The sequence below is a fragment of the Petromyzon marinus genome, chromosome 7 (genome assembly GCF_048934315.1).
Source record: "Petromyzon marinus isolate PM22_M1 ecotype Great Lakes invasive population chromosome 7, UKy_Petmar_22M1.pri1.0, whole genome shotgun sequence".
NCBI classification, from domain to species: Eukaryota; Metazoa; Chordata; class Hyperoartia; order Petromyzontiformes; family Petromyzontidae; genus Petromyzon; species Petromyzon marinus.
The window spans coordinates 6,207,814-6,232,724 of NC_133673.1; the positions used below are offsets into that span (position 1 = coordinate 6,207,814).

At 43.7% G+C, this 24,911-nt stretch overlaps 2 protein-coding genes across 9 annotated transcripts in view; one reads left to right on the forward strand and one right to left on the reverse strand.

Annotated features, from left to right (window-relative positions):
- Positions 1-12,733, reverse strand: part of LOC116939879 (LIM domain only protein 3) — a 167,848-nt gene extending 155,115 nt beyond the window's left edge. Inside the window, exons 1-2 of one of the 2 annotated variants that reach the window (XM_032948845.2) lie at positions 12,592-12,733; positions 12,284-12,319 (exon numbers count right to left, since the gene is read on the reverse strand). In XM_032948845.2, the coding sequence (XP_032804736.1) occupies positions 12,284-12,287 (4 nt within the window). In that variant the 5' untranslated portion in view covers positions 12,288-12,319; positions 12,592-12,733. Of the gene's footprint in view, positions 1-12,283 lie in introns of both variants that reach the window. The other variant, XM_076065283.1, reaches the window with a different exon arrangement.
- Positions 12,734-20,898: 8,165 nt separating this feature from the next.
- The window catches only part of ARHGEF39 (Rho guanine nucleotide exchange factor 39), a 161,329-nt gene continuing 157,316 nt past the window's right edge, over positions 20,899-24,911 (forward strand). Inside the window, exons 1-3 of one of the 7 annotated variants that reach the window (XM_032948853.2) lie at positions 20,903-21,002; positions 22,150-22,202; positions 22,783-22,860. In XM_032948853.2, the coding sequence (XP_032804744.1) occupies positions 22,818-22,860 (43 nt within the window). In that variant the 5' untranslated portion in view covers positions 20,903-21,002; positions 22,150-22,202; positions 22,783-22,817. Of the gene's footprint in view, positions 21,046-22,149; positions 22,203-22,271; positions 22,289-22,782; positions 22,861-24,911 lie in introns of those variants that run through there. The other 6 variants (XM_032948855.2, XM_076065288.1, XM_076065289.1 and 3 more) reach the window with 6 other exon arrangements.

Consider the following 24,911-nt stretch of genomic DNA (forward strand, 5'->3'; position numbering starts at 1 on the left):
ATCTCCCTCCACAGATTTTCTATGGGATTAAGGTCTGGAGACTGGCTAGGCCACTCCAGGACCTTAATGTGCTTCTTCTTGAGCCACTCTTTTGTTGCCTTGGCCGTGTGTTTTGGGTCATGCTGGAATACCCATCCACGACCCATTTTCAATGCCCTGGCTGAGGGAAGGAGGTTCTCACCCAATATTTGACGGTACATGGCCCCGTCCATCGTCCCTTTGATGGGGTGAAGTTGTCCTGTCCCCTTAGCAGAAAAACATCCCCAAAGCATAATGTTTCCACCTCCATGTTTGACGGTGGGGATGGTGTTCTTGGGGTCATAGGCAGCATTCCTCCTCCTCCAAACACGGCGAGTTGAGTTGATGCCAAAGAGCTCAATTTTGGTCTCATCTGACCACAACACTTTCACCCAGTTGTCCTCTGAATCATTCAGATGTTCATTGGCAAACTTCAGACGGGCATGTATATGTGCTTTCTTGAGCAGGGGGACCTTGCGGGTGCTGCAAGATTTCAGTCCTTCACGGCGTAGTGTGTTACCAATTGGTTTCTTGGTGACTATGGTCCCAGCTGCCTTGAGATCATTGACAAGATTCTCCCGTGTAGTTCTGGGCTGATTCCTCACCGTTCTCATGATCATTGCAACTCCACGAGGTGAGATCTTGCATGGAGCCCCAGGCTGTGGGAGATTGACAGTTCTTTTATGTTTCTTCCATTTGCGAACAATCGCACCAACTGTTGTCACCTTCTCACCAAGCTGCTTGGCAATGGTCTTGTAGCCCATTCCAGCCTTGTGTAGGTCTACAATCTTGTCCCTGACATCCTTAGAGAGCTCTTTGGTCTTGGCCATGGTGGAGAGTTTGGAATCTGATTGATTGATTGCTTCTGTGGACAGGTGCCTTTTATACAGGTAACAAGCTGAGATTAGGAGCACTCCCTTTAAGAGTGCTCCTAATCTCAGCTCGTTACTTGTATAAAAGACACCTGGGAGCCAGAAAACTTTCCGATTGAGAGGGGGTCAAATACTTATTTCCCTCATTAAAATGCAAATCAATTTATAAAATTTTTGACATGCGTTTTTCTGGATGTTTTTGTTGTTATTCTGTCTCTCACTGCTCAAATAAACCTACCATTAAAATTATAAACTGATCATTTCTTTGTCAGTGGGCAAATGTACAAAATCAGCAAGGGATCAAATACTTTTTTCCCTCCCTGTAAGAGACCATCTGAGAAGCTTATATAGTATGTGGAAGCATAGCAAGGTAGATTGCTGACCTACTTGTGTAGTGTTTATAGAGCGTTTCGTCCTATGATAAAGAATTGGTCAAAAATACCAGGCAGAACCCTCCTGCAAAGGAAGTCTTAAGACCACACGTGGATTCCCTACGTAAGACAAACTCCCTTTATATCTGTTAAAACTCAACAACAATGACACAACTCAACAGCGGCGGACACGAATACCACACACGCACACACAAGCACCCTCCAGTGTGCACACTGACACTTTGATTGGCATCCTCAGCTCCCAGAAGCCCGCAGAAAGACACAGTGGCGACCAGGACAAGTGTCATCTTGTTTCGCACAGGTCAACTCTGAAGCGCAATTTGTGCACAGTATTTCATGTGTCAGGGTTCTTTAGCTCGGCAATGTAAGTCTGGGGGATTTTCCAATGGAACTTTGAAATCCTATATGTAAACAAATGTAGGGTTTTTTTTTTTTACAATGTTAAGATGAAAACGGGGCGGTCTAGGTATTCTAGAGGTGTAGCAATTCCAATGTTGTTAGTCTGCGTGCATCACATTCAGATGCAACGGGCTGAAGAACAAAGAGCCATTTCAGAGCAGTTAGCAACACCACTAATAAAGTTAAGATATGCCGTGTGCGACTCACATGGCTGGTTTTAAAATGTGTGATGAGATATATGAATATATTAATGCTCAGCTTTCCTTTTTGGCAAGCATTTTGGCAGAGCTTCAGCTAACCATGCAATTTGGTTTAACATTGATTTGCTTGCAATCAGTCTGCAAGTACTGCACAGCCAAAAGGATGGGGCAATGAATTTTTACTTTTTTTCGTACAATTAATCAATTTGCTTGGTTTTTCATTGTGCAAACAAGTGTTGTCTTTTAAAAAATGACACGTACACATACACACAAAAAGACAAAGATCTCCCTATAGCCTGAACAGACTGTTGGGGCAAGTGCTGTTAGCAAGTACCTATGAAGGCCAGAACGGCACACGAGGGGGTGGGTGGCCAGCACTATGTCTCCCTGGTGGCGATGTTTTTACGCATCGCACCAGGTACTCATTTGAGGCCGAGTCGACCTAGGGAAGGCCCAGGACTGGTTCAGATAATTGTCACTGGTGTTGGCCGTGAGCGGGAATCGAACTCAGGTCACCAGACCCATAGGGCAGCGCAGCTAAGCACAACACTATCGCTCCCCACACACATACTTACACACACGTGCATACGTGTGTGTAAGTATGTGGAAACTGCGTGCAAAATTTTCACAAACACATACGAAACTTTATCATCCCATATTCTTCAGGCCAAACGTGTTTATAAAAAAAAAAGGCTGCACCTCCACTGTGGCTAATTCTTGTGCTTTGCTTCCTCCTATGAGAGCAACAGCACACTGAAGGGTTTTGCCCTGGCGTCGTGAGGGTAAAGATGGAATTTTAGTCTTGTGGAAGAACTGTCAGTCTAAGCAGGATGTCAAGTTGACATCTGTCATACGCGATTTTGTTAATCATGACTATGGTAATGATTGTGTTCACGCTTAAAGTAGAAATGTCCCCAATGTTTAAATGCATACACAACAGTGCCTCTGCTCCATAGGTTGCCCCAAGCCAGTGGTGGAAAATGTAAAATTCCTTTGACGGGGGGGGGGGGGCAGTATCTGAAATCTGACTACTGGCGTCCTAGTTCCCAGTAGTCACTTTATCGACACCAGCGGTGTGATGGTCTGGGTCGAATCCCCAACACAGAATTTGAATGCATTAGATTCCCCTCAGCACTCGAACTAAAGTGCCACCCGGGTGGATGTTAAAATGGCACTAAGACCCGATATCTAATTGTGTGAATGGCCCAAGGTCCTCTGACCACAAGGTTAGAAGCCTTATGCAATAACATTTCGCTTTCAGCTGTGGATACAATTATGGGAAACCCATTTCACTGGGAGTACAGAGCTACATGGAAATTAGCAACAGTGCAGCACCAACGCATAAATTCAGTATTTCCTAAATATCACAGGGCTTTAATAGCCAGCGATTGTTTATTAACAACAACCCTATAAGGCCAATGCTATGTGCCCCTGCCTCCATTACAGCCGACTGAATTTGCTAAAGCGCATTAAATCAAAGTACATACAAATGTCTGCTCTATGTTTTGTGCTGAATTGATTGTCAAAAGGCTTTGGAGCAGCTGTCAGGTTACATCTGTTTCTTGTTCCTCGCACGAAAGGGAAGCCATCAGACGACAACGGGTATAGAATTATTGGATGCTTGTACGTGTAGACACTCAATTGAAAGTCATTATGCTATTCAGCAAGGGCAGCATTGCACTTGTCTGTCGATCTAACGCGTATCTACAGCGGCTCTATTCGCCTCGTGGTCAGTGTATTCACAAGCAAAGCCGGTTTTCGCAGAGACCATGGTTCAATTCCCACAGTAGCCGGTAATGTATATGCAGCATTGTCAAAAGTGCGTTTTGCACTACAAAAAAGGTGTTAAAGACCCCGCGATGTCACTTGAACGAGCGGGCCATTCAAGCATTCCTGCTAAAGTTCACACAAAATTACTATAAACTGTTAAAAACGACTGGTGCAGATGTGACCGTGGTTAGAAACCCACACGCAGACATGTGGGTCAGAGCAGTGGGGTGATGGGTCACGTCACTGCTCTTTGAACCCTGCGAACGGAGTTCGATTCCAATCCACAACTAACATCAGTGATGTCTGAATGATCGCGGCCCTCCCCCCCTTCACAACCCCACATTGATCAGAGTGGTAAAGTATGGTCAAATAGCCCACATGATGACCGACCGAGCATGGGAAGGCATTCATTCCACGGTGCATTGACAAAGGGCTGTGTATTGTGCAATAAATTGTAAAATAACTTACTGCATCGTAATCATTGCTTATTTATCTGTAACAACCTCATTGAGTCTTAAACAAAATTCGTGGGAGTGTCCTGCTTGGGTTGGTTAGCCAATGGCTTCTGAACTTGTCAAATAAAGGGCGAATAGAAATGGTGGAATTGAATTCCACGAAAGTGCTTTTAGTGTAATGATTCACTGAAATAGGTAGGGAAATATAAATTATTAAATATACATATACGGTGAGGGAAAAAAGTATTTGATCCCCTGCTGATTTTGTACGTTTGCCCACTGACAAAGAAATTATCAGTCTATAATTTTAATGGTAGGTTTATTTGAACAGTGAGAGACAGAATAACAACAACATAATACGGAAAAAGGCATGTCTAAATGTTATAAATTGATTTGCATTTTAATGAGGGAAATAAGTATTTGACGCCTCTGCAAAACATGACTTAGTACTTGGTGGCAAAACCCTTGTTGGCAATCACAGAGGTCAGATGTTTCTTGTAGTTGGCCACCAGGTTTGCACACATCTCAGGAGGGATTTTGTCCCACTCCTCTTTGCAGATCTTCTCCAAGTCATTAAGGTTTCGAGGCTGACGTATGGCAACTCGAACCTTAAGCTCCCTCCACAGATTTTCTATGGGATTAAGGTCTGGAGACTGGCTAGGCCACTCCAGGACCTTAATGTGCTTCTTCTTGAGCCACTCCTTTGTTGCCTTGACCGTGTGTTTTGGGTCATTGTCATGCTGGAAACCCATCCACGACCCATTTTCAATGCCCTGGCTGAGGGAAGGAGGTTCTCACCCAAGATTTGACGGTACATGGCCCCGTCCATCGTCCCTTTGATGCAGTGAAGTTGTCCTGTCCCCTTAGTAGAAAAACACCCCCAAAGCATAATGTTTCCACCTCCATTTTTGATGGTGGGGATGGTGTTCTTGGGGTCATAAGCAGCATTCCTCCTCCAAACACGGCGAGTTGAGTTGATGCCAAAGAGCTCCATTTGGGTCTCATTTGACCACAACACTTTCACACAGTTGTCCTCTGAATCATTCAGATGTTCATTGGCAAACTTCAGACGGGCATGTATATGTGCTTTCTTGAGCAGGGGGACCTTGCGGGCGCTGCAGGATTTGTCCTTCACGGCGTAGTGTGTTACCAATTGTTTTCTTGGTGACTATGGTCCCTGCTGCCTTGAGATCATTGACAAGATCCTCCCGTGTAGTTCTGGGCTGATTCCTCACCGTTCTCATGATCATTCCAACTCCACGAGGTGAGATCTTGCATGGAGCCCCAGACCGAGGGAGATTGACAGTTCTTTTGTGTTTCTTCCATTTGCGAATAATCGCACCAACTGTTGTCACCTTTTCACCAAGCTGCTTGGCAATGGTCTTATAGCCCATTCCAGCCTTGTGTAGGTCTACAATCTTGTCCCTGACATCCTTGGAGAGCTCTTTGGTCTTGGCCATGGTGGAGAGTTTGGAATCTGATTGATTGTCTTTCATACAGGTAACAAGCTGAGCATAGGAGCACTCCCTTTAAGAGTGTGCTCCTAATCTCAGCTCGTTACCTGTATAAAAGACACCTGGGAGCCAGAAATCTTTCTGATTGAGAGGGGGTCAAATACTTATTTCCCTCATTAAAATGCAAATCAATTTATAACATTTTTGACATGCGTTTTTCTGGATTTTGTTGTTGTTATTCTGTCTCTCACTGTTCAAATAAACCTACCATTAAAATTATAGACTGATCATTTCTTTGTCAGTGGGCAAACGTACAAAATCAGCAGGGGATCAAATACTTTTTTCCCTCACTGTATATGACCAAAAAGAATAACTTTCTACATAGTCTGTTAGAAAATGTTGACATTTTATGTATTTAAAAAAATCTCGCCAAGCACTTCAGAAACTGACGCAACTTGCAAAGGACATGTCACATACAATTCACGTTTGAGATTTGACATTTGGCAGCGAGTTTTCACAAGAAATAGGAATTAAAATTGCATGTGGATTTTATGTTTCTTACGCAACAGAGTTGCCACTTTAACAGAGGTTAAAACAATGATTTTGGTAGGCTGACATCTATTGGTGGAATAACATAGGTTTCATATGCCAGCGATATGTTTGCCCTTTCTAAAATACAAATGTAAATACGTTCCTATTTACTGTAGTACAAGCTGAGTCGAGAGTTCATTTATAATCTATTTCCATCACTCATCTTCCATCATTTAAACCATATGACCAAGTGGCCAACAATTAATATCGACAGGTATTTGATGCCTCTTGGCAAACATTACAGTTAAGGCAATTTCTAAGCAATTATTACACTTTATATATACTGCAGAGTAAATTGTACTGCAATTTTATTATATAATTATTAAGACATCTTCACTTACTTTTGCCTTAACTTCTTGCTGCATGGTGCAAGCAAAGCGTCTTAGTCGACATAAACGGTTTCTATTCAAATTATCTTGGTTAGTGTTCCACATTGTTTCCGGACTTGTGCTTGATGGGAAAAATCCAACATGCCTATGGTAGAGGCCAATCACTCCTTAAAATGAAAAGGTGATGATACTCCGAAAGTAATCATATTGACGGAATTTCTTGAGTGGTCATAACATTGATAACTCCAGGAACATGTCACCTAGTCAATAGATAATTGTCATACTTGCTGGTCAAATTTCAACCCATTTCAGCTGTTCAGAACAGCTGTAAATGTTAAGAATTAGCTGCTGAGCCTTGTGTTGAGGGGGAACTTGTAAACTATATATAGAAAGAGTACATTATCCATTATTCACCCATCCACTAGTGTGTTAAGAGAACACTTGACTTACGATCAGAATATTTGGAGATAAAATTTCATGCAAATTTGAGGGAAATTTATAATGATAATCCTGTGGAGAAAGTAACCCAGACCTTAAAGGTATGTAATTTCCACCGCTGGCTCAAGGCCATCAATGGTCGTTTGGGCAATCAGACGTTTTGACTTGTTTGACTTGCAGTTATATCTTTTGACTCTTCTTTGCTTAACACAGCACAAGTAGTTTGTTTTTCATTTTACATTTCACCCTCCTGCACCCCCCGCCACCCCCCCATTTTACAAATCATATGTATTTCTACCAGATGTACTGTCTCAATGGGCTCCCTCTCTTGATAAAATTTAGCAAATTTAAATGAATAAGCATTTCTTGAAATTTTGGAATCACTCATGAGTGTAAAATGACAGTTGCTCACCACGTGACTTGATAAGCGCACACGATGCAAAAAAATTGCATGCACATGTATTTGTCCTTGTAGCTGACTCGGTATTGTCAGAAATCAAAAGCACACTTTATCTGTTGTGACATATTCTTGGTTCTTTCGGTAAAGTCACGTAGAAGGGAAACAATAAAATAATAAAAATATAAAACATTCAAATTCTCACGACGTTTCGACTGCAACACAAGCAATCATCATCAGGTGTGAAAACCACGGCAAGAAAAATTTGAAAAAAGTGGCGGGTTTTTTTTACGTTAGCACCACGGAGAGCGATTTGGCAGTTATTCAGATGGACGAGTCCATCTATGTTTGGAAAAGAGGAGGGGGGAGACGAAAATAATGGATGCGGTCTGAAAGCCACCATAAGCGTGAACAATCAATTTAGACCCGAAATTGTTTATCAAATCCTTCCAATGATTGCTAAGCCAGAATCCATCTTCTCGGTTGAAATTGCCTCTGTGTTTGTATATGTGGATAGCCTCATGAACGAATCTCTCATGGTAGCCTGATGGCTTGCAGAGAATCTCTGTCTTGGAGAAGTGAATGTCATGTGAGCCTACTGAATTATAACAGCGATCTGCCATGGCCGAGGTGTTGGTCCTACCGTGTTTTAGGTCTGCTTTGTGTTCACGGATGCGGTCCGAGAAATGTCGTTTGGTTTCTCCAATGTAACTACTACCACAGAGGCAACTTAGGTTGTAGACGCCAGGGTATTGTATGTCCGGAATCACATCTTTTACAGACGGAACTAGATCACGGATTTTATGTAATGTGTTGAATCGGACCTGGTTCTTGTGTTTATTCAAGATTTTGGAGATCTTTTTTGTGATCCCCGCAATGTAGGGTAAAGTGATGATTTTGAATGGCTCAAGAGGGTCCTTCTTCATGGTTGGAGTGATAGCTTTGCGGATTGTGTAGTCGGAGTAACCATTAGCCTTAAGAGCTTGGTGTACGTGCTTGAGTTCACTGGCTATGTGTTCCTGGTCGGATATGCATTGGGCTCTATGATGCAGAGTCTTGATGAGGGAATTCTTCTGGGATGGATGATGGTGGGAATCCGGTTTCAGGTAAGCATCCGTATGGGTAGCTTTCCTGTAGACAGAGTGGCTCATTGAACCATCAGGTCTCTTTTTTATTAGGACATCCAAAAAAGGTAGCTTCCCATCTTTTTCGACTTCCATGGTAAATCTGATGGCTGGGTGTATGGAATTGATGTGGTCGAGGAATTGGTCTAGAGCAGGCCGGCCATGTGGCCAGATGACAAAAGTGTCATCCACGTACCTCTTCTATAAGGTTGGGCGCAGAGTGGCAGTCTGGATAGCGTCAGTCTCAAATTTCTCCATGAAAATGTTGGCTACAACTGGAGATAGAGGGGAGCCCATTGGGGTGCCCTCAGTTTCTTTGTAGAAAGTTCCATTCCAAGTGAAGTATGCATTGGTTAAGCAGTGTCTCACCAGGGGGGTACCTCAGTGTTTAGTCCTTGATGAACCAAGTCTTCAATGATTGTGATGGTGTCAGGTACAGGAACTTTGGTGAATAAGGAAACTACATCAAAACTGACAAGCAGGTCGTCTGGGGACAGGGAAATACCCTTGATTGTCGATAACAGGTGAGTAGAATTTTGTACCGCAGAGGTGGTTTTTCCAGTGAAAGGCCGCAGGATTTCAGACAGACATGTGTAGTTAAACGTCACAATATGCACCAAGCCATCCTTTCTGTTGTCCAGGAAAGCAGGAAGCTTCTAACTAAAACATGAACAAAGCTACGTGTAAAATGGCACTTTACCAGGGCTGAGCTGCTTTTGACACCTTGTGGAGTGATGTGTACAATATTTTTTATTTACCGTAGTCAGGTACAGCCAGCATGCACCAGCATATATTCATTCTTCAAATGGTTCCAGAGGTAAAACTAAACAATTTTTCTCCTATTTTTATTTGACCAGGTAAGGCCCACTAAGCTATATGGCTCTTTTTCAGAAGCGACCTGGCCACAAATGGCTGTTCAAAAGAAGAGGCTTATAATGTGGAAATGGATAGCAGCCAAATACTCTAAACACACAATTCTACATGTGTAGGGGGAAACCGGAGGACCGGGAGAAAAATCCAGGTAACAAGAGGCATGGAGGATTTTAGCGGCTACTTGTGCTTGCTTTGATCAATGTCTATTGACATTACCTGACCCGGCTGTGAGTGACATGTCACTTCTGTCTGCTTAATTAATCGTTCACAACTTCACGCACTGTGGCAGTCTTTTCTAACAGTTACTAAGAGTACGGGTTTCCTGTAAGCATTGAGCTTAGGGGGTCATTACATTTGTTGTATATTTATGGGAATACCAGGGTTGTAGCAGTAAATGTGCATTGGAAATCATCGCTGCATATTATTTAAACGGCTGACAAACAACTGTCACCTCAGAGACTGTAACTTGAATCGTTGTGATGAAACCAACACTTATCATTGGGTCTTTTCCATCGGCTGTAAAATTAACGACCTGATTAATCCACAGAGACACACAATCAGCAAGGTCGTTAGAAATATCCAAGTGCTGGCAGAATTTAACATATTTAGAATTTTTGGAGCAGTTTTTAAAAATATACCAAGAGACATCTACATACACTCACATGAATCATCTGCAGACTGTTCCCAATAAAACACCGTAATTAAAACATAAACTTGCCACTAAACAAACTGAGCACACACAGAATTCTACAGATCCCCAGTGACACATTAAATCTCGAACATGATTGGTCAAATTGCGCACGATAGTGCATTGGAACTAACCGTATAGGTCGACATATGGGCTGCATCTTATGCACCCTGGGAAATGAGACAGCACTCGCTGTGCCCCTCAAACGGGGAATAAAGAATGGGAATCTCTGCATCCCTACCCAGGGTTTCCACATTATCATGCTATAACAATCGTGTTCTGCATTGGCCCCGATGGACCTCCGGCTGAGCCTTAGATATCCTATGGAAGAGCCTCACGGGATCCATTTGCCACAGATGAACCAGGCAATGGGGTCGTGATATTGAGTTGTTGTCAGGGCCTGCTCACATTCGAGCAAGGTGTCAAGAACTGGTCTCGTGATTAGTTCTCAGATTCATTGTAAGCACTCGGCACCTCCGCAGAGAAAAACCACTGAGCTCAAATAATCTTTGTAGTGAAGGTTTTCTGGGAATCGCATAGTAACTATATTGGGTCTCTTGTAGCTCCTGCCTGGCAGCAACGATGTTAAATTCAGGACCCACTGGATTTTCAAACCATCTGAAATTGAGCTTTTAATGAGCGTGGGCCACGTCTCAATAGCACAAGTGCTGAAACCGCTACAAGCTGTTCCACCATTTCAAGCTGCAAAGAAGTGTGTTGGCAGGTGCTACATCAAATGTGATTATAACAAAAAAAAGACTGCACTACTCTATGCGATTCAAATACCAGGCATAATACTTTTATCAATTGTTATAGCCACTTTTTTCAAATTTTCTTGCTGTGGTTTTCACACCTGATGATGATTGCTTGTGTTGCAGTCGAAAAGTCGTGAGAATTTTATTGTTTTATATTTTTATTATTTTATTGTTTCCCTTCTACGTGACTTTGCCGAAAGAACCAAGAATATGTTATAGCACTGTCAAAATTTTTCTATTAAAAATCAAGTCAAATGTCAAAGTGTCCTCAGCTCAATTTGTGGCACTGAACCAGTGGTAGAAATTCAACATTCCCATGGCAGAGGCTATAGGATGACCTCTTTAACTTCCCATGAAGGAGCACCTATTTTATTGATCTCGGACGGATGATGTACTGAGTTGATCCCAACCATCCAATTGTGAATCATGTACTGTATATAATCTTGTAAGCAAGAGTTTAAATTGAAATGCAGTGATTGCGTTTGCTGATTGGTAACGGTTTTTTTTCTTCAAAGTGGACCTTCTGGAAAGTGTGGAATAAAAAAATAAAAAACCAAATCCATTAACAAACATTCCATCTTTAGTATTAACAAAACAGCCAAGTTAATAACAAAATGGCCTACATTTATAATGACAAACTATTACAGTATGTTAAAAAATCAATATTAATTTCTAATAGTTGAATAACATAACATATAGTGTATATGAAAAATGTATTACAATAACAAGTGACCGTCATAACATCAATCACGACTGCATGAGCAATATTAATGATTTAAAGCTTTCGTGACTGCAAGGATTATTCTTCTTTGGTTCTTTCGGTAAAGTCACGTAGAATGAGAATAAAATAATAAATTGATAAAATACAATTATTGTGTTATTTTAAAATTATTGTTATTTTATTTGATCAATTTATTATTTTATTCTCATTCTACGTGACTTTACCGAAAGAACCAAAGAAGAATATTAATGATGTTAGTGGGATCTTTTTGGATGACCACCTGCAGTACCAATGTGATCAATAACTGCATCAATGACCACACAAGTTAACATCAAAACATAGCAAGAATGTAAATAATGTATTAGTATTTTTGAGATTATTTAGAAAACCATTCCTTTGGTAATAATATTAGTTAATCAGCATCATTACCTCCACCAACATTGCTTTCAGCATAATCTATAACACCATCATCACCCCTCAACAGCAAGCACCACCACAGTCAACATCATCACGAACATCACCCCTGGCAACATCATCACGTACATCACCCCAGTCAGTCACATCGTCTCCATCAGCACAGTCACCGCCACAGTAACCACCATCATCAGTACACAGTAACCATCACCAGGGCTACCACCACATGGCACCAGAGCGTACACACACACACAAAGACAAAGGTTCCCACCGTTATAGCCTTAACAGAGTGTTTGGGAAAGTGCTGTTCGCGATCACCTAGAAAGGCCGGCAAAGACAACACGAGAGAGAGAGGTGTGGGTGGCCAGCGCCACGCACACTCGCGTCACTCACCCATAATCGCTGTCACCGCTGCTCCTTGGACAGCAGCTTTAGAGGAATGAAACAACAACAAAAACAAAAACGCTTGCTGTTTTCACTGCACAAATCAGCAGCGGGATGTGCGTGTGTTTGTGTGTGTGGGGTGGTGGTAGCTGCAGACGGACAGACACAAACGGGACAGACACGGGGGGTAGGTTGGGGGTTAGGTGGTGGGGGGGGGTACCGGTGGGATGTGAGCGGGGTCAGGGTCAGGGCTAGGGGCTTGTACTACAGGCTGCCCCCCCCCCCCCCCCGACGTCTCTTGGGGGGTGGGGGGTCACCTCAAGAGGCAGGGCAAGGCACACACGGGGCCATGGGGAGGAGAGGCGCTGGGTGGCAGGAAACGGGGCTCCTCCTCATCATGGGCAGCAGCAGCAGCTTCAGCTGAATAAGAAGAAGCGGCAGCAAAACCCGCGCGTCCATTCATTCCCCCTGCACCACTGCGCACGCCGCGGCACTTGGCACCACATTCGGGCGCCACGCGATTCGCGCGCGCGCGTCCCTACCGCCGCACGCCGCGACACGAGCGTGTGTGGTGTGTGTGTGGTGTGTGTGTGGTGTGTGTGTGTGTGGTGTGTGTGTGTGGTGTGTGTGTGGTGTGTGTGTGTGTGTGGCGTGTGTGTGGTGTGTGTTGTGTGTGTGTGTGTGGTGTGTGTGTGTGTGGTGTGTGTGTGGTGTGTGTGTTGTGTGTGTGTGGTGTGTGTGTGGTGTGTGTGGTGTGTGTGTGTGTGGTGTGTGTGTGGTGTGTGTGTGTGTGGTGTGTGTGTGGTGCGTGTGTGGTGTGTGTGTGTGGTGTGTGTGGTGTGTGTGTGGTGTGTTGGAGGGGGGGGGGGGTTAAAAGGCAACTTATTTGATCTAAAGATGAAAGAAGGATTATAACTCGCGAGGTTTAGAGGGAATGAATACGCTGGTGTTGGCCTGGTTTTACACGTGTTGGTTTGGTCAAATCAATTCTAGATTTGAAGCTTTCGTGACTGCAAGGATCCATACTCTTTGGTTCTATTCGGTAAAGTCACGTAGGTAAAAAATAAAACAACAAAAAATCACGACGTTTCGGCCACAACACAAGCGGCTTGATCCCTTCACCTGATGAAGGCCGCTTGTGTTGTGGCCGAAACGTCGTGATTTTTTGTTGTTTTATTTTTTACCTACGTGACTTTACCGAATAGAACCAAAGAGTATGGTCAAATCAGTTCGGTTTCCACTCGAGGGGGTTTTCAGATCATGAAAACCTCCTTTGCCAGTATTAAATTATGATAATAGGGTTTTCCCCTTTCTGGAAATAAAACAGGCGTTAAGATGGTAAAACACCAAACTGAAACCTTTGCGAGGAATCCTGTCTGCATGAACAACATATCCTTGTGGTGAACATGCAAACAAACAAAAAAACTTGCTCTGACAGTATGTGCATTGTCTTTGAAACTGATTGGACCACAGCAGAGACGGCTTTCTTTAGTTTTTTTTTCAGTTTTATTTATTTTGGTATAGCCCTGTGAGCCATTCGGCTCTTGAATCGAGTACAACCGCAACAAACAAAAAACAAAAACACGAACAAGAAAAACATCTTAAAGTGACTGTGTGTGACTGTGCTAACAGAAAATCCATGGAAAAAAAACCAGCAAAATATTCCTGAAAAAGCACCGTACACCAACGCTGTGTGCAAAAATCCCAGTGGGATGCAAGTCAAACAACAACAACAACCACAAGGCAACTTAGATTAAGGCCATCAGTCTAACTCCGTACTACAACAAACAAACATGGCCTAGTCTAAAGTATATGTGGTTAATGTAGACATAATTCCTTGCAAATGTTTCAATTTGGTGTTTTACCATCTTAACACCTGTTTTATTTCCAGAAAGGGGAAAATCCTATCATCGCGTTTTCAGATGTTGATGTTCCAGATGTCACACCGGGAGTAGACCACCCCTCTTTGCATGCGACGCAGGCCTCGTGTGCTCATTGGAAAACCTCATCTATTGGCGTGTCAACTAAACTCATCGCTGTCTCGTTATCTGTTATCTTGTTTCTAATGTTGATCTCAGTGTCTTGTTTGGACAATCGCAGTGATCAAGTTGGCTCGGGTCAAACCCACAAACAAGCTGGATATTAGGACCACTTCCAGATTACCCCTGTTATCCATGCTTGAAATGCAACATTATCAAAATATAATTAACACAATGTACTGTATATAATTCACACAAAGAAGTGTATCTGCACCGATATAAGGGGTGTAATGGATAGGTCGGATTATACACATTACAAACTCATATTCGATTCCTCTTACCCAAAGCTCATGGTTGAAAACTCACAGATATTAGCCATGAGTGAGGAAAATTGAACACAAATGCAGAGACATATAACCAGTGGAGGAATTAATTCTATGTGGATCTCTCAAGCAAAAAAAAAAGTACCCCAGGAAACAAAAACATCTTAAGATGAGTAGGAGGATGTTCTGGATGTCACAATTGAAGAAGTAGCCACTGCCTTTTCCAGGATAAAGAAAATAAATACCCCTGGACCAATTAGGATAACTGTGATCATCATCAATGAAGTGGGACCAGCTCTCGGAACAAAATCATTTGATGCTTACAAGCACATCTGGCATGTCCTGTAACGATGAACTGATGTAGCAGTTAAAATTCGATTCTTGAATTGTGACGATTCATAAAATCGCTCGGGGGGGGGGGGTGAATCATGAGATGCTCACATCTGGCAAAGCAGCATAAACAGCATCATAAGCGACATTAGTATCATCATCATTAGCAGCGCAGCAACAGCAAGGCATCAATGACGGCAACATCGGCAGCATGATCAACATCATCTACATAATCATGAAGAACGCCATTAGCATGAGCAGAAGCATCGTCATCAGCAGCAGCATCCATCGTCTGCATCATCGGAATCATCTCCATCATAATCTATAAGCAGCAGAAACAGCATCGTCATCAGCAGCAGCAATGTCAGCTACTGCAGTCAGACACAATGGTGCATTCCTGTGATGCGGTGTTTGTATGTTGGACTTCTTTCACACCGTACGTAGCCAACCTCGCTAATAAATATGAGGTGCGGGGGGGAGTACAGCAAACTAAAAGGTTTGTTTTAGTGGTAAGGGTTGGTAGATTACACGTATAATTACCGTAAATATATTAGTGAAACTCCAAAATACACTTGGCTGTGTGAGATGGTGAGGTTATACTGGTAGGAACGAAGTTGTAAACTGAGTGTACCAGCCTGCAATAGATAAACTGAGTGTACCAGCCTGCAAATAGATTAATGTGTCCGTCCGTCCGTCCCCTTTCAATACTTTAACGAAGTGAAATATCGTGCTGTTGGGGTGTAAAAATAAAATTGCGCAAAATTCCAATGTTCCTACCAGCCCACCCTGCAGGGACCTGTTTATAGTACAAACATCAGGTATTGCATGAATCCTTACATTGCCTTTTTTATTTTCTTAAATTTCCATCTCATAAACATGAGTTAACTCCAGCTTCTCCTGTGTTTTCCATACACGCAACACAATTACGTTTTGCTGGATAAATGACAATCATCAGCAACATTATTGGCACCAGCAGCAAAAGCAATGTGCCCGATCCACATCAATATACTGAAATCAGTAACAGGACTTAATTTGTGCAACATATTCGTTGTCATCACCTTTACCGTCGTCATTGATCCTTTCCCATACAATTGCTGATGGTGTCATGAATTTAACGCCTCGCGGTTGTCATCTTGTCCACAGGAAATAAATGAATGTCACTAATTTACATCTCACTTGCAAATCACATCGAGTTACGGAAATAGGGGCAGTCCATAAATGACGTCACTCTATTTTGGACGATTTTTGACCCCCCCCCCCCTCGTCACACGGCGTCACAAAAAGTCAGACCAAATCTCAAATATGACGTCACAAAGCTCTGCCCCCCCCCCCCCCCAAATAAAACATGCTTCAAATCGCTTTAAACTATTGTCATTGTATTGCGTATTTAATGTGGCGCTGCACTCTGATGTTGTAGGAGAAAACATTAAAAAGTCTATTTAATTAAGTAGAACGTGTTGTCTATATTTATTTAAAGTTGCGCATTTTGATGTGACGTCACATTTCTCACCCCCCCACCCTCGTCCCACATCGTCACAAATGTCTGACGCCCCCCCCCCCCAAATAGGTGCGTGACGTCATTTATGGACGGCCCCATACAGGGCAACCCAAATGCTGCCCGTTTACCGCCAGCAGCATCTCAGATGCGTTGTAACCTCAAGTCAGCATGCCGCCAATTCCTCTTTTCTGAGGATCTGCGCGGTTATGAAGAAATGGACACCCACCATTACCACTTCTAGGTAAACTGGTCTTATTCACACACACACACAACATCACTTTATACGAATAAACGGCCCACGTAACGTATGAACAAACGTAGATTGACCGGGAAAAATGCCAAAGTTAGGTCATTTTTGGAATGTTTACGAGGACGGTTGTTTTCTAGTAATATTATCGCAAGTCTACTTGTCAAATAAGGAACACTTACATGAACAACATCCCAGGAATTTACTTTTTTCGATCTGTTCTATATCGTCCTACAAATGCGCTGACTTCTTTCAATCTCTCCTCAAAATACAAAAGAGATGTTTCTTCAATGATGGTTGATCATTTTCAGAGAAATGATCTCTATCCCCTTTTATGCCACCCAAACCCTGACCAGTTGCCAATTCACTTACTTATCCCTGCAGTTCAACTTTGTGAATATTGAACTATATGCAGTATGCACTACGTTAACGTTAAACTCCGGGACATCGTTTGAGTTTCAACCCAGTAAACATTGAACGTTGGCCCAAAGTTGGTCCAATGGTTCCAAACCACGTGCCAACGTTAATACTGGTAAGAACCTCCTGGTTACACCGGCCCACAGGGGATTATTGTGTCCGTCCGTCCGTCGTGCATCGAAAAATGGGAGGGGTGGGGCTGGGTGGGGACGGAGGGGCTGGGTGGGGAGGTGAGGGTGGGGAGGTGAGGGTGGGGAGGGGCTGGGTGGGGCTGGGTGGGGGGTGGCAGGGGTGGGGCTGGGTGGGGAGGGGCTGGTCACCCCGTGGTGCCCTTATAAAACTCAACGTTTAACCTACTCACGCCGGCTTGTGCCCGCCCTCACAGTCGGGCATATTTGCGGAATACACCACGTGGTGCCGCCGTTGACCCTGGCCATTGACCGAGCAACCCAGCTCCCTCCGCAGGAATGTGTTTACGACTATACTCTTTGGTTCTTTCGGTAAAGTCACGTAGGTATAAAATAAAATCAAGATATTACGACTGTACATTAAGACGTTGGCCCAACATTGGCATGTCTACTGAGAAGTTACAATTACGCCTGATAGGTACATTCATGAAGGGTTCCATTCTTAAGCAAGTTCTGTTTTCTCACTACTGTGCAGCATATCAATCATTATTGCAATTAATTGCTTTCTGTACATTAACACAAGACTCGAGTAAATCACGCTATGTTACAGTCGCTCCATCATTTATGCGTTATTGATTTTATAATTTGATAGTATTCTATTAACACGCCTCAAGTTAATCACGTGTAATTGTAACTATCAATCACCAACGAAGCGATACTGCTGCATCGTCACATTATAATGTACTGTTATTAATTAATGTATATTACGAATAAACCGTGCTGCATATTAACATGCACTTGTATTTAGTAAAACATGTTATCAATGCGTTGATAATGTATTGCTAATTCATGATGAATTCATAGTCTTAAGATATATGCTATATGAACACTTTCCTTAACTACAGCACGTTATTGCAGTACAGTATTGTATTAATGTTGAATTGTTGCATTCGAAATGTACAGAATTACTATTATGTACAACAGTAGCATCGTTCTTGAGTGAATTGCATATCATTGTATTATCACTCCGGTGCTTATTCGTTAATTACGACTGGAAATTGAGGAAGCTGCTTTATTAATTCAAGTGATCGGACGCGTTTTCCTTCTCAATGGGAACCACAAATCGCAAGTCGATTTAACACGAAGCCAAAACGATTCTCCTGCGCTGGGCAAGCGATGCAATGCGTGCACGCATTTACTCAACTCAACATTGGATTAGAATCGTGAGACGAACACACGAATGGGAGAGAACGAGGAAACGCGGGTTCAAGACGAGGATTCAACCTGTTAGCAAAGGTGAGCGACCTAAACGCATCGTCACTTTGGAGGACGGGATGGGGATTTTCGCCAGTCGAGAAGACTACAACGCGGAACAAAAGGCAAAGGAGAGAAACACGCAGAAGATGCCCAGCAATGGAGACACTGACCCAACGAAATATTGGGTTCGGGTTGTGTGCGTGTGCCGGAAGCACTTGCCCCAAAGGTCCGTGAAGACTCTACGGGGGATCTTTGTATCTGTGCGGGAGCAAGACGGATTGTTACATCGCAGTACCGTGGGACATTGGCGACGGCTTGGGGAACTCTTCTTCGTCCAACAGCGGATAGACCATGGAGGATAACGACTCAGCAGGTACTGCATTGCGCTATGCAATTGTAAACAACCGTTGGCAAGTGTTAAGGAACTTGCTTACGTGTTCGTGACGTTATAAATGCAATGCAATTTCAGTCACTCAGCAACTTGTCGCAGTATTCGCAGTATGCCGGACATACCACGTAATCGGATAGCATCTGCACCCAGTGCAGTCCTGCTTGGAGAGGTTATTAGTGCCCCACGCCCAGTGAGTGGCCACGTGCCGGAGATGCATGTTCTCCTTCGTACATATCTTTCTCAAGATCAAACAAACAATAGTGGTGGTCTCTACACAACCCATCGGCTCAGTGGCGTAGTGAATACATTAGGCAATCGGTCAGGTGGGGTCTCAAATATTTGATTCATCTCGCACGGGTGCACCTAGGCTATTTGAATCTCCTCTTGCCGAATCACATCGTTACACTCACGGTCTCGAATATTTAACGCTGTAGGGGCGCTCCGTTTTAAATGTTACACTGTTGTTGTTGTAAACTAATCTCATGGTGGTTGGCCACCAGGGGGTGGGGGGGGGGGGCACCCCCTTCTTCTTGTCGTATGGCTGATGCAGATGCAGAGCAACAAATACAATTTCACATTCAGGTGGTCAAGTCAGACAACCGCGTCAGCAGTAGTGCGGAGTCTCTGTGATGTCTCTCCTTCGTGTTTGTGGATTGGGTTTTGCGCCGTTATATGTTGCACGGTCTGTTCTGGATGGCCACAGTCGCACACGACTAGAGAGTTTTTAAAGTCCCATTTGTGCAGCAGGCATCGGCATCTAATGTCATGGCTTGTGCAGTGGATGCGATTTATGGTGGACCATGAATTTCGTAGGAAGATCAAACCTTGAGATCTTCTGCGTTGGCTGTTTGTGAGTTCCTTTGAACTCCATTCAGCTGTCTAAACTTCATTGGTGTTAGCCCGTTACAACTACTGCGATCGGCCTTCTGGCAGTGAACAATTGCAGCAGCGACGGCGGAGGCATTGATTCATCCATCATAGAGGTTTTTGGGTTAGATGGCGTACATATAAAATGTGTCGTTAAACCCGCTGCCACCCGACACAGCCAATGAGTAAGGTTTGTCACGTAAGCAAACGTCCCAATTCGTTACTAGCGCAGCAACACCGGCGTGCCGGAGAGTAAACCCACAACAACATCTTACAATTCGATTACCGTGACGTTCCGCCGGTAATTACAACCAGCATAATCAGGCGACGGCCAGAGTTGTGGATAACCACCCCCCCCCTCCTCCTCCTCCTCCCCTGATTTCGGTCTTCAATAGCCTGGCGTGTTAAACTGAGCATCCATTCACTTGGCCGAAGCAAAGAGTGTGGGGGGACCCCGGCTTAGACACACGCAGTGCGGGGCTGCTCGGCCAAAGGCGTTGAACGAGTCAGTGGCAGGCGCTCGTTTGGATCAGTGCGCTGGGAGTTTGGGGGGGGGATTGTGGGCACAACAAAGACGAAGATCCTCCCGTGGAGCCCTAACAGACTGTTTGGGGCCGAGTGCTGCTACGAAGGCCGGCACCGTGGCACACGAGGGGGTGTGGGTGTCCGGCAACCACGCCCCGGCCGCCTTTGTCTCCCCAAGGGGCGATGTTTAGACACCGCACGAGGTTACTCGTTTTGAGGCTGAGTCGACCTAGATGGGGGAACGGGGAGGCCCAGGACCGGTTCGGATGGTCGTCACCGTGGTGTTGGCGGCCGTGCGCGGGAATCGAACTCAGGGAACCGCCGGGATCGCGGCGCAGCGCGCTCACAGCTGTGGGCACCCCCCCCTCCACCCCCTCCTCCACCCTCCACCCCCCCTCTCCTCGACCCCCCCTCTCCTCGACCCCCCCTCCCCTCCACCCCCCCACTACACCCCCCCACTACACCTACCCCTTCCACCCCCTCCCCTCCACCCCCCCACAACCCCCCCTCCACCCCACCCCCTCCACTCCCCCAATCCACCCTCCCTCTACCCCCCCTCCACCCCCCCACTCCACCCCCCCACTCCACACCCCCCCTCCACCCCCCTTCACCCCCCCTCCACTCCCCTCCACTCCCCACCACCACCCCCACCTCCACTCCCCACCCCTACCCCACCGCCACCACAGCGAATCTGCCGCCGCCAATGCGGAGCCGCCGTCCGGCCCCTGCGTTCAAATCTCGAACCCCGCGGCTCCCGCTGACCGCGGTGAGTGCGAATCAACCTCAGCGGCCCTTTGCGCTTATTATCGGTATTGTAACCGCGTTGTTGTTGTTGTTTGTAGTATTATTGTTGTTGTTGTGATGATGGTAACCGCTGTGTTGTTGACGCTGTACCGGCTTAGCCCGTGTGGCCGTGCTGTGTTGCTGAATGCAGTGAACGTCCTCGTCTTGCGCAATGCACAGTAACGGCAGGCTCATCGGTTCGCCAAGTTTCCGTTGAGTTTTAATCGATTAAAACAAAATCCACGTAGACAATGTTGCGTCTTTGTTGTGTTGGCGTGTCCTTGCTTGTTGTTGTTGGGAGTTTACGTGTTTTTGGTTTTCCTCAGTCGGGAAGTTGCGAACTCGTGTGGTGTGTTTTTTCTTTCCCCCAACGCTTTTACTAAACTTGTTTTACATTCATAGTGAATGTAACGCTAATGTGTTAACGTAGGTACGTGCCCTGTCCATCGTTCATGAGAGAGATACAATATAAAAAATAGCTCTTGTACCGTCGTCGATGGCCACTGCAGATCGTTAAACGTGAATGACGTCACGGGCGATGGCGCTCGGGTTTTTTTTTTAAGAATGAAACTTTAAAGTTGTCTCTTGTTGTCTCTCATTAACGAAGCTACTAGCACCTAGGCCGCCACACAGTACTAGGTTGTGGATCTAGAAGGCTTGCCTATCCGTTAGTGTATTGCCTCTAATCGCTCTGCGTTTGCCATCGTGTTCGGTAAAGAGCACTTCATTCTCGGTAGGAATTTCGTCTTCTTATTCGTCTTTTCACCAAGAAACGCCTCGGGGTTGGCTCGTGGCTCTTTTTCAGGAAGGGTCTATTCCAAGTTTTTAAGTATCGGTGGCAAGTCTACTCAACCCCATCATCCCTCCTGGGTCCATACCATGGTTACCACTTTGTTGTGAGATCAGCATTGGTGTTTGCAATACAGAGACTGGCGGCCACCATCGGACCATTACATTTATTGGCTCTTTGCCCGTCATTAGATGTGTGCGCAAAGCAGGGAAACTTTTTTTCTCGCTTGCATTTGCAAATATAATTTGCAGTCATGCTTTTCCTCTTGTCAAGATGAAATAATATTGTTTACCCGGGAAAACAAATGTTTGTTTGCTGGGCCGTGTGGTTTGTCCAACAGTGTTGAGAGAAAAACAAACGCCGTATGAATTCACTCAAACTACACTCAGATAGGTATGAAACACACCATCTCATTGGCGGACATACAGCTGACAGCTACATCTGCATCATCCACCAAGATTAACGCCAAACTGCTGCAGGTGGCACCATTCTGGCAAATTTGGTCGTTAATTAAAAAAAATAATTAAATTAAAAATAATTGTTTCGTAAGAAAGTTTAATTGAAGAATTTTTTTTATTCCATACAGCCAGGTACATTTTTAGTCGAATGGTGGACCAGTATACACACCGGAGAGTTTGTACAAAATGATCACATTTTCTCACATTTTTACACCCAAAATATGGAATACGCTGACATGCTTTCTTGTTGCTCGGGTAAAATTCCCTGGGGAGATGATGTTAAAAACACATTTATTGAACAAAGTGTGTGTTGAGCCTAAGATTGCAATCTTTCATGTCTTATGTTTAATGTTTTGAGTACTGCAGTACGATGTGTCTGACAGCACAAAGGTGGCTCAGAATTATCTCTTAAGTGCTTGATTGGGTCATCACCCACCACAGGGGTGAATGTGAACTGTTGTAGCACTGTTGTCAACATTTATGTGAAACTCTTAACTATAGCCTTGTTTTTCTAGGTTCATTGAACAACCCAAGATCCATCACATCCATCATGTCCGGGCCACATCCACTCACTCCAAGGACTCGAGGGCTGTGTATGTTACAATCAACAATTTGACATGATTTATTTATTTTAAAAGCTACGCACTTGATGTCACTGACTTTCGGCTTCTTTGTGTTTCATACATTAGGTTACCACGTTTTAACCGATGCTGCCATTGCACTTCCACTGAAATTAGTCATTGCAGCATGTTAGCCACGGTTTCTGTTTGTATTTTAAATTCTCTTTGATGGTATTGATTTTGGATGTTCCTTAAACAAATGTATGCTATATAACACTTTACTTAATGAACCACCACAGTCATGTTCTTGTACATTATTTGTTTTAAATATATAGTAAAAAAATATTTCAATTGTAGATCATATATGGGTGTTGTGTGTGTGGAAATCAGGCCTATTGACCAACCTCATTAATATATTTTTTTCCAACGGATGTATTTAAAGCCATACAATTCCAAAAACATTATGTTGGCGGTGTAGCTGTGGTGCAGTGGTTAATGCACTGTTCTATGAACATGGTTACCTGAAATCGATTCCTGCTGACAACGAACTTGAGTGGCGAGTGACATCTGAACCTGTCTTGGGCCTCCTTTCAACATCATGCACTGCCAATATGAAGTATGGTCAAACCTCTCCTATGACCGACGCAGCATAGGGAAGCCTCGATCCAGCAGTGGATTTAAAATGACAGTACACTTTTCATGGGGACATGTGTAAATGTACACACAATGAGAATACCTATTGTACAAAGAAGGGATGATGGACAAGAAAAAGGGCAACAGAGACGAAAAGAAAATGCAAATTTACTAGAGCTAAAACAATAAACATGACATTCAATAAAATAAAAAAAACATGCACACAGTGTGTTAAAAAAACATAAATAAACACTAAACGTCAAATTAAAATATTGCAGCAGAACAACTTACCTCATTTGCATGTATGTAAGATTATAACAACAATTACACATGTGTTTACCAATCAGAGGTTCAATGTACGACATGCAATTTAATCTACAGGGGAAAGAATGTACGCTCACCCGCTTTGAGCGAGAAAATCTGTATTCTACATTTGCCATCGCGATCGTCGTGAGCACGGAGCACGGGCTCTAATGAGTTGATTAGGCAAAGCAGTGGGATGCTTAGTCTATGGGACGTTGTCAGTTGTACAAATTAAAAAAATTATCGCCTGTTAATTTACAAATCGAAGAAATCTCAGATAAAGCACGCATGCCCTCTGCTCACGAGTAATTTGATGCGCAGTATTCTTCCAGACATCATGCTTATTTATTCACTTTGTGCTCTGTCTTTGCTGCATGAGGATACTCGGCACTGTAGTAAGACTTGTTTGAAGGGCAATCTATTAATTAGTGTGAGATAGTGTGACTAACACAAGTACATTGATGTACGTTTTATTTGACCATAGCAATGGCACACAATGTCTTATTAAAGCACTGATTTTAGCATTTCTGTTTTACCTCAAAATGTACACACAAGACATCATCACATTCAGTTGCAATTGCATGTCATACAAAAATGAGTTAAAATAATGGATGAATCATTTTAAATTTATCTAACGTAGCCATTTGGATAATATACACACTGATAATTGCTTGGTGGATTCTAGTTTATACCATTTTCATGAATGTAAATTTATATGAAGGTTTCAGATCAATGATAAGCATTCATATTTTTCCAATTCATACATATAATCTCTTAGGCATGCAAAACACTAATAAATTATGCAATATTTCAAATACGCTAAATCTTTGTGGACTAATTTTGTGAAGAAAAAAAATGTGCTTTCTCCTCATGTGGAAGGAAGTGGCTATCATCCTAATGGTTATTATTTAGAGTAACACCTCTGTTCTTTGAAGGGTGGCCGGTTGACTTGGCTCTTCTAATGTCAAAGCTGTATCTTAGTGCTTGCATCATTTACCACCCCTCATTTATGTTATTTTACATGGGCTGAGCATTATTATTTTTTCTTTCTATGTGCTGCACAGCTGACCTTAAATGTGTGCCTTGCTGTACACTCAATGTCAACTACATATTGTTGTTGTTTTTGAGACAACTGACATTTAAATATA